Source organism: Trypanosoma cruzi (genome assembly GCF_000209065.1).
Source record: "Trypanosoma cruzi strain CL Brener chromosome Unknown tcruzi_1047053504639, whole genome shotgun sequence".
Classification (NCBI taxonomy): domain Eukaryota; phylum Euglenozoa; class Kinetoplastea; order Trypanosomatida; family Trypanosomatidae; genus Trypanosoma; species Trypanosoma cruzi.
In genome coordinates this window covers 1-9640 of record NW_919796.1, presented here as the reverse complement: position 1 = coordinate 9640, position 9640 = coordinate 1, and the positions used below count along the sequence as shown (strand labels likewise).

The 9640-nt window shown below is 57.8% G+C and overlaps 1 protein-coding gene and 1 pseudogene across 1 annotated transcript, besides 1 other annotated feature; both read left to right on the top strand.

The window, feature by feature from the left end:
- Positions 1 to 9640: part of a sequence feature (areas not merged during assembly with more than two copies in the genome that could not be assigned to a particular haplotype) that runs on past the window's edge.
- Positions 2190 to 4916, top strand: Tc00.1047053504639.50 (annotated as a pseudogene).
- On the top strand, positions 6696 to 9640 carry Tc00.1047053504639.19 (dispersed gene family protein 1 (DGF-1), putative; the record flags this gene model as incomplete). Its single annotated transcript, XM_802048.1, has 1 exon — positions 6696 to 9640. A coding segment is annotated over one exon (2945 nt), but the record flags the coding sequence as incomplete, so codon positions are not given.

Below are 9640 nucleotides of genomic sequence, written 5' to 3'. Positions count from 1 at the left end.
GTTTCCGCATAATGGGGGAGGATGCGACAGGGTTTTCCGAAGTGGCCCGTCAATGCAATTCGGGTTTATAGCACTGGGGCACAGTGGTCTTCCTGCAATGGCTGGTGACGGCCTCTAGTGGACCGGTTTATTTATGCTGCTGCTGCTGCTCGAGGAGGCGTAGAAGTGCGATTTGAGGTGAGCGGCGGAAGAGCCACACATCCCGCAGTGACGGTCGTCGCTGGCCCACCGGGTGCCTCTGAAGGTTTTGTTGGATGCAACGTCCTTATGCCCGTCTCTGGATGGCGGCATCCCTGATGCAGCGAACGGACGGGGCTGGGAGCGACGGTGAGACGCAAGCACGTGTGGATGCTCGGAGCGGTCGGCGAACCGCACGCTGAGAGCATGGCACGGTGAGGGCCGGACCCAGAAAAGGGACACCGCGTGGGACGTCAATCTCCACTGCGGCGACCGCCACCGAATTCGGATTTGCTCGCACGTCCTGCGGTCCCTCTTCCTCCCTCACTTCTGTGCCGAGGACTGTGCCGCGGGATCCAGCAGCGTGATGTTTGGCCGCAGGAGCATGGCCCGAACAAATGATTTGTGGGAGGGGATGTGCACTGCGACGAGAAGGAAAAAATAGTTGCGAGACGACCACCACGACAAGACCGGAGTGAAGTTGTGTTTTGTCCACTTGCGCGAGGGCGGCCTGCCACCTGGTCGGTTAGGAGGATTATTATTTTTGCGTCGTTGCGCTTACTTTTTATTTCGCTGCGTTTTACTGCGGAAGTGCGAAGGGAGATTTGCAAGAAGTTCCTGCGAGGCGCCCGTGCCGTCGTCGGAAAGGCGGATTCCCCTTGAAAAACGCCACTTTTTAAATTTGTTTTGGGCGGGGAGTTCCTGTCGATTCAACGCGACTTTGTTTTGCGGATTTGATGCGTGTGTTTCCGAACGGTTCGATCTGTGCTCCCGGCCCACTCGGATGTGGTGTGCGCGTCGACGCGAAGGTGCCTGCCAGCCGTTTTATTGCCTCTCCCGCTGTGGCTGCCGCCGCTGCCTTCTTCCCTCCTGAGGTCGTGCGGCTTCTTGACACGATGTTTTGGAGAAGGCGTTGCCGCTCTTGTCGTCCATGGTATTTTGATTCTGGTGTCGCGGTCAGGGGACATTGAACGAGAGGGTTTGCTGCCCTCTTGTCTTATTTGCCCTCTCTGCCTGACGGCCAGTTCCACACAAAAGTGCTCCTCGGCACCTCAGTTGGTGCTGGCGGGTTTGCTCGCAGTTGTCACTCGCAATCGCATGCGCCAACTCTTCTCTGCTCCCTTTCAGTGTCGCATTTTTTTTTATTGATTGACGGACGCCATTCTGTCCGGCGTGTCACTTTGATTGGATTGTGTGGGAATGCTCTCCGACGCCGTCGGAGAAAGCAGACTGACGCTTTCACGTATTTAAACGTCATCTTGCGCGCACGTATTTTTTTTACATGTTCTGTTGGCCACTCAAACAGCGAGGTGTCCGGAACTATGCGTGCGTGGAATTCTTCCTGCCATGTGAACTGCGGGCAACACCGAGGGACTGTCAGTTTTACTCCACAGGGTTGTTGTGTGTATTCGCAGGGCTGGCAGGGAAATTCCATGCAGCCAGCTGCCGCTGGTGTGTTTTTAAATGTTGTCACTCCATGCGAATAATGTGCTTCAGCGAGTGAGGGGGATTGTTGGGTTTGTGTGCGCTCTGATTCTGTTTGCTACTTTGTGCGGGCACGCAACACCTGATTGGTGGGAAAATGGAGCGGGGCGATGCATGGCCGTGTCCCGTTCATCGTTCACTGCACAGTGGTGTGGTGCACATTGTGGTGCTGACTCTGCGATGTGACTGCGGTCCCCTGCGCGGCGGTGGTGGTGGGTGGAGGAGCGTGTTGACCCGCGGCGGGACGGTGGGTTCGTGCCTTTTTTTTCTCTTTGTTTCTTCCCTTTTGTGAAGGTGTGCACTTATTTTTTCTGTCGGTGGTGAGGCAAACAAAGTAAACAAAAAAAATAAAAAAGAACAATAGTGTGGCGGTGTTGGGGTTGGTTGCACATTGCGCTGCTGCGGGGGCGGTGGGCCTTGGCTGCTTCACCGACAGGTGTTGCACTGCGGCTGCATGGCGCACCGACCACCGAGCCGTGCGAGTGCCACGCCCAACGCCGTTGGGACTGCGGGAGGAAACGGCCGCGACTGTCCTTTGGAGCCAGCGGCGCCTGCTGGCTGCAGTTGGGCGGTGCGAGTGGGATGCTTCACCGCACGGGCGTTGTGATGGCACCTTGCAGCGGCTCTTGTGATGGTTCCGACGCTGCAGCTCGACATGTGGTGGGGAGTAAAGTGTGGCCGCAGTGGACCATGAGCAGCACCAACATGAGGCTGAGTGATTTCCTTTGGAATTATGCTGGCGGCAGGGCGGCCGTTGACGAAAGACTACAATGTGACGATGGAGCTGGTTGTTCAGGAGCCGGATGATTACGCACAAGACCAGCGGCTTCTTGAAGAAATACTTAACCTAACTGCGCACCAAGCTCTGGAGGCCATGAATAAGCCTCTTCACGAAGGTGTGCACTCTCTCGGGCAACGTAGAGACTATGAAAGAAAAGCATACGATCACTCCTCTTGCAAGGGGAACAACAAACGGGGTACTCACGCAGGTACTGACAGAAGCGAGGCGGGAGGCGGAGGAAAGGCTAAGAGGAACGCAGGAAATGAAATTTACCATTTCCACTAATATCGAAGACGTGCTGTTTAAGGGAAGAGTTCGCGTGGATAAAATGAAGCTGAATGACTTTCTTACGAGGGAACTGGACGGCAGGGACATTGTGGACACCAATCGGGATGTCTTGCTGGAGGAGTTTTTCAAGGACCCCACGAATTATATCCGTGATAAAGGAGCGTTGAACGAAATACAGGCATCAGGTCGTTACTTGAGTATGAGGCGAGCTGTAAAGGGTGAAGTGATCTTCGACGAGGATATACGCAAGCTTTGCGATAAGGGTGTCGACAATCTACCGGGGCGGTCATTGGCTGCTGCGGAGGTAAAAGCAGCTGTTCATAACTCCACCAAACATTTCTTGGATGCGGCTGCCGAGGAGGCGAGGAACCCAACGACGACGAGCGCACCGATATACCTGGAGGGACACTACGAGTCTGTGTACAATGCGAGGTGGCATCATGTCGTGGAAGTTCCTGACGGTGAGGGGACGGGAATGGAGGTGAGGGAGGGGGAACCACCGCAGTCGTGGACGTACAAGGCAGTTGGCGACACTCTCGAAAAGGATGACGCTGTGCAGCAATCCGGTGCAGCACCTCCCGTGCTGATGGTGCTCACCTCGGACGAGGGATGGCCGTACTCGTGGCACACGATACAGGATCTTCCTAAGGACGTTTTTGTAAACTGTGAGGTGGATCGAGTATGGCAGATCGTCAAGGGCGATCTAACCGCGTGGTTCAGCCGTCACCGTGGGACTGACTTTGCACCTTTGCCGCGTGTGTTGATTGGGACGCCCGGGATCGGGAAGTCGGTGGCTGCCGGCTCGTACCTCCTCTACCGGCTGCTGCACTGCGATGCCGAGAAACTCCAAGTGGTAGTCCACTGTTTTGGTGGAGGAGATGCGTACGTGTCTGACAAGACCACCAGAGCGGTGACAAGATGCAGCGATGAGGACATGTGCATCTCGGAGTCGAGAAGTTTGAGGGAGCATGGGAGGAATGTGTATATTATCTGCGATGTGGCAAAGGAGGGAACGCCGCCACTGAGACATTTTGCGCCTACTTCTGGATGGGGCATGGTTTTGGTGTAACCCCCAAAGGTAGCCAACTATGATGAGTGGGCGAAGCAACTGCAAGCCGTGCGAATCATCGTGAATTGCCCCGACGAGATGGATGTGAAGGCGATGTGCGCCTGGATAACGCGTGATGAGACTGCAGAGAAACAGGTGGAATGCTGGAAGATGGTTGAAAAACACATGTATCTTTTGGGACCGATTCCACGTCACATCTTTGATGGGGGCGTTTAGGGAACGCTGTGGAGCGGTGAAGTTTGCATTGCGGTCTATCAACGAGGTAACTGTGAGAGAGCACTTTTCACGGGGAGGTGAGTCGCCATGGTATTCTGAGGATCCGTTCCACAAGCCTGTGAAGGTTGTTCGGGAAATATACGCAGGCGGTGTGATCCGCTTCAATGCACCGATATCTGACTACCTCGAGGAACGGACGTTGGAACGTTTCCCAAGTGTAGCAGAATAAAATGGCTTTTTGAAGCTGATGTTGGCTTCGAAGGATAATATTTTGCCAATATTTTTTGGATGGTTTGCTTTGAAATCGTCCACGGAGAGTGCCTTTGCAAAGGCAATAGCGACGAAACTCACGGAGCTGCAGCCACCACCATCTTCTAAGCCTCGGTCCTCAGTGCCAACGTTAAACCCTCAAGGGTACCCCACCGAGGCAGCTGCAATAACCGAACTGGAATTATTTGATTGCCCACAAGATTTAAACTATCGGGTGCCGTACCTAACGACGTTTCCAAACTCTCCGTTGCTGGACGGATTTTTCTTTGTGGAGTCAAATCCAATGGCGCTGGTTGGGCTGCGGATGACTGCGGTGGGTGGGCACCACACCACCGCCAGCACTGTGAGGCAGTTCACTGAGCGCCTGGCGGCATATTTTAATGGTTGGGAGGGGTTATCCCGAGACATGTCGTGGGAGATCACTTACGTGCAACACGCCGATGAGTGACTGGCCGAGATGTGATGTCGACAATCCAAACAGTGTGAGTGGGGGTGAAAGCCGTGAGATTGCGGCGTTCTGGAAGGAGAAGGTGCGCCAGTACCGAGTGCCAATATCATCCGGAGGGTTTAGGAGGGACGAAGCTCTCCGAAGTGTGGAATATCCGGCGAAATCGAAAGGAACAAGTTAGGGATGGGATGGGGTTGCTTGACTTCTGGTGAAAAACATTGGTTGATTTTTGCATAGTATGTTGATTGTGTGTGCATACGAGGCGTAATTGGAGAGTTGCCCCGGTATGAGGGAATCATTGCGGCCTGTGGTGCTACGGTGTTACTGCATTGTTCATTTTCTTCTGTTGTGTGCCAAGGCCCATCACTAACAGAAGCGTCTTAAAGGGATGGACGACGAATAAGTTCTATTGAGGAAACAGTGCACTCCGTGTGACCGCATAGAGTGAGGCGCCGCGTCATGGATGGGTGAGCAATCGCTTCCGCGTGTGGCTCCTTGGGTAATTGCTTGCTCCGTGTGTGTTGGCTGCGGGGCTGTGGCCGCATCCCGTTGGCCGTGGGATTGAGCTGGAGGCGGTGGCGGTGTGTCTCTTCTCGTTCTTGTCCATTGGTGGATGACTGTTGGCGGTGTGTGTGTTTGTTTTGTAGATGCTGTTTTGCATTGTGTGCACTGTGCGAGCCGTGTCTGCCGTGGGGCGCCGAATCCTCTTTCTTGTGCGCGCACCGACACCGGCGCGACGATGCGTGTGTGTGCTTGCCCGCACTGGTGTGCGCTTGGCTGTCGTCTTGTTGTTGCCTTGTGTTCCAACCAGAGGCAGGAATGGAACCGACGGTTGTATCGGCATATCTCCTTCCCTTGTTTCTGAAGCGTTTGGCGGCCGAGGATTCGTATAGAGTGCTCTGTGCAGCCCTTTTGTTTGGTCATGGCGGCAGCAGTGGGAAACCGCGGCTGCGTGCTCGTCGCACGTGTCGAATCTCCCGCTGTTGCTTCCTCGTTTTGTTGGTGAAGGAGGGACGAGCGGCGGCGTTGGTGTAGTTGCATCCCAGTTTGAGGAGGAAGGCACCGACCTCTGCTGACGGTGACGGTCTTTGCTGCGGGCGATCTGACGGGATGACGTAATCGGTGTCACAGTTAACAGAGATGGATGAGGGCCGCACTGCGTCTCCACCCCTCTCTTCGTCCCCTCCGTCCACTGCAGTCACACCCGACGCGCGGCATCTGCACGACTACCATCCGGACGTCTGTGGGCCAATCGGAATGTGCAATCGGTGTGGACCCTTTTCCCGTGTTTGAGTGCTGCCGCCGTGCTTTTTTTTTTCTTTTTTTTGTGCAATGCCGTGTGCTCATGGTGCCGCTGCTTGCTGTGCAATGCCGACTCGTGTGAACGAGAAACGACGCATTGACTGCTGGCGACCGGCGAGCTCTCCACTCCACTCACGCACCAACACCAACACCAACACCAACCTTTTGTACGCGCTTGATGACTGGCGGTCGTAACGCTGCCACGTGGCCTGCCTCGGCTCCTGTATGAAGTCCACGCATCGGGATCGCCATGTGATGGAGCCATTCGGTAACAGGAGCGGTGCCAGTGGTCATTTGGCTTTTTGCCGGGATTCCGCCACTCGGCACGGTGGCTTTGTGGGGTTGTGTGGGTGGTGGGAGGGCGATGGTGTCACTGACTTGATTGCGTCTGCGCTGCTTTGTGTCGGCGGTTGTACTGTGATAGGGATTGTGTATGGCCGGATGCCTCTGCGTGCCACTGTGTTTGGTTAATGTTGTTGCTGCTTTTATTCCTTTTTGACCGTGCAGTTAGAGATACTTTTGCTTTACCAGCACAACTATCGTTTCAAGGTGTTAGGAGTTAATTGCAGTATTAGGTTTAGAATTAGTGGGATAACGATCTGGCGGAATCGTGTCACTGGATTCGCCATCTGTAGGAAAGGATTTGCTAGGCAGGAGTTATGGTCGACGGGGCGAGAGCGACACACCGCGACAGCTCTGTTGATATGTGTTTGGGTCGGTCGATGCAGTCTGCGGTGGGTGCGTGTCCGCACAGCCGGCACCGTGTGCGGCGCAGGGCCATTGCAGCTGTGCGTGTGGCGCTTCTTTTTTTGTTGGCGCTGGCTGCGGTGGCGGCGTGGATGCCCGCGGTGCATGCGGTGGTGTTGCGACTGCGGGGCGGTACGGTGGACAGAGCCATCACGGTTGGCCGTGCCGTGGACACGGTGCTGATGGACGGCGTGCGCATGACGAACGGCGTGGCTGTGGTGTTTGACGTGCCTGCGATGCTTCCCGGCGCGCTGCGCATCGAACTGAGGAACTGCGTGTGCGACGGCGGTGCGCAGATCTACGTGCGGGGCTACAGCGGCGAGCCGGCGAGTGACCGGAGCCTGGAGGTGAGTGTGAGCGGGCTGTCCGGCGGCTACTGCTCGCTCGTGTTTGTGCACAACCTGCCGGCACACACGAACGTGACGATCCGTGACTCGACGATTGTGACGGCGGGGCCGATGCGCTACTCTCAACTGAGCGGGCTGACGGACGCGGTGGCGTCGCCGCTTGTGCTGTACGCGACGTCGCTGTTGCAGACGCAGCTGCGTGTGAGCAGCACTGTGCTGAGGTCGTTGCACGCGGGCGGGTCTGCGGTGTACGTTGGCGGCGACGTGGACCTGCTGTCGAGCGCGGTGGTGCTTGACGGCGTGTTGCTGGAGGCGTCGGGCGGTCCGACCGCGTCCGCGATGCGTGTGGCGTCCTCGTCGATTCTCAGTCTGCGGAGCCACTCGGTGTTCTCCGTGACGAACGTGTCAGTTGTGAGCAGCGGCGGCGGCATTGTGCTTGGAGAGCGCCTCGCGGTGGTTGATTCGGTGCTGCGCATCGTGGGCGTCGAGGGGTCTGTTGCGTCGTCGCTGGTGCGCTGCGACGGTGGGACGGTTGATGCCGGCGGGTGGCTGGAAATGCACGACGTGTGGGCGGTGGGCGAGGCCTCGTCTGTGGCGTCGCTGTCGGGGGTGACGTTGAGCGGCGGTGCCGTGTCGATTGCGCGTTGCGCTGCCACTGGCGCGACGCTTGTCTCCGGGCCGACGATCACGAGCGGCGCCGTGTCGGTGCAGTGCAACCGTGCCGGTGGCCGGGTGCTGCGGAGCAGCGGCGACTACCGCATGGCCGGCCTGCCCTCCGTGAGCGTGGTGCCGTGCGACGGCTGTGCGGCAGCGCTGGCGTGCTTTGATGCGCTGACTGCGTCGTACTCTGACTGCGTGTGCAGCTGCCGCGTCGGCGGTGTGGGCGAGGCGTGCCTGCCGTTCGACGTGCCGCCTGCGAGGGCCGGCGGTGGTGGTGGCGGTGCTGCGGAGGGCTGCATGGGTGGCGTGACGCTGACGGAGTCCGTGACGGTTGGCGGCGGGCGGGCGACGGCGTGCTTTGACTCGGTGTTGTTCAGCGGGCCGATCACTGTGGCGGTGGACCTGCGCTTGATGGACGCGTTCGCCGACGCGCTGAACGTGACGCTGCGCCACTGCGTGCTTGCGGGCGGTGCGCTGCTGCGGATTGGCGGCCTCAGCGACAACACGGCGCGCCTGATGCCGCACGTCCTCGTCAACATGACGAATGTGACGTCGCTGGAGGGCACGATCGTGCTGCATGGCGCGATGCCGCCGAACTCGAGTGTGCTGCTGGCGAACTCAACGCTGCGCGCGACGGTTGGCGGGTCACAGTACGTGCCGACTACCCCTGGCCATGCGAGATCCCGGTACGGCCCCGCGCTTGTTCTGGACGGTGTCCGGCTTCTGTCGACGCGGTTTGTCATGACGCGGTCGACGCTGGTGTGTGGCGGGGGTTCGTGCGCTGCGATTGTCGTGGAGCGCGGTCTCGGCGTGAAATTGTCCAGCGTCTTCTACATGGACAATTACGCTGTCAGGTCGCAGACGCACGTGATGTACGCTCTTGCGTCGGACCTGCTTGTCAGCGGCGGCTCCGTGTTCTCCATACAGAACAGCTCGTGGATTGCGCCGAGCATTAACATGTACGAAGGCGCGTGTGTGTTCAGGGACGTTGCAGTGGATGGCGGCAGCGTGCTGCAGATTGTGTCCAGCACTTTCCGTCTTGGCTTTGCCATGCTGATGGCAACCACGCTGACCGTGGCTGGCGGCAGCTGGCTGGTGCACCGCAACAACGAGTTCCGCACCGCCTACGTTGTGTACATGACCAACTACTACGGCGTGGCGTTCCGCGATCGGAGTGTGTGGTCGATACTTGACAACAAGTTCACGTGCGGCTCGTACTCGTCTACCATCGCATGTATGACGAGCAAGTGGCCACCACCATCTGACTTGCGCCCGATCATCTACGGCGTGTGCAACGAGGCAATAGGCTTTCCCGTAGCGAATTACCAAGAAGAGCTCAATATTGGGACTCCCGTGACAGTGTTGGACTGTGGTGCGTGCACTGTGGACGCCGTGTGCTTTGCAGCGAGGACGAGCAGCATCAGCGGCTGTGAGTGTGTGTGCGCTGCTGGCGGCTACGGTGACACGTGTCTGCCGGCTGCGGTTCCGGACGGCCTTTGGCCGCTCCCGCTCCCAGATGCGAAGGACACGGAGGTCCGCTGCGTGCACGGTGGCAGCATCAGCTCCGTGGACTATCCTGATCCCGGTGTGCGTGGTCTGTGCTTCGTCAACGTGACCTTCACCGCCCCGATGTTGCTGGATCTGTCGCATTTCGATGCGCCACAACAGACACTCAACATCACGCTGCTGCAGTGCGTCCTCGTGGGACTGTTGATCAGGGGGAGTGGTGCGCGCGTACACGTGAGCGTGACATCCTCGATGCTGGATTCTGGTGCATTGGAGTTTGAGGGCGATTTTGGCGTGAGCTCCCAGATACTGGTGGTGGGCAGTACGCTCTTGACGACGTCGAG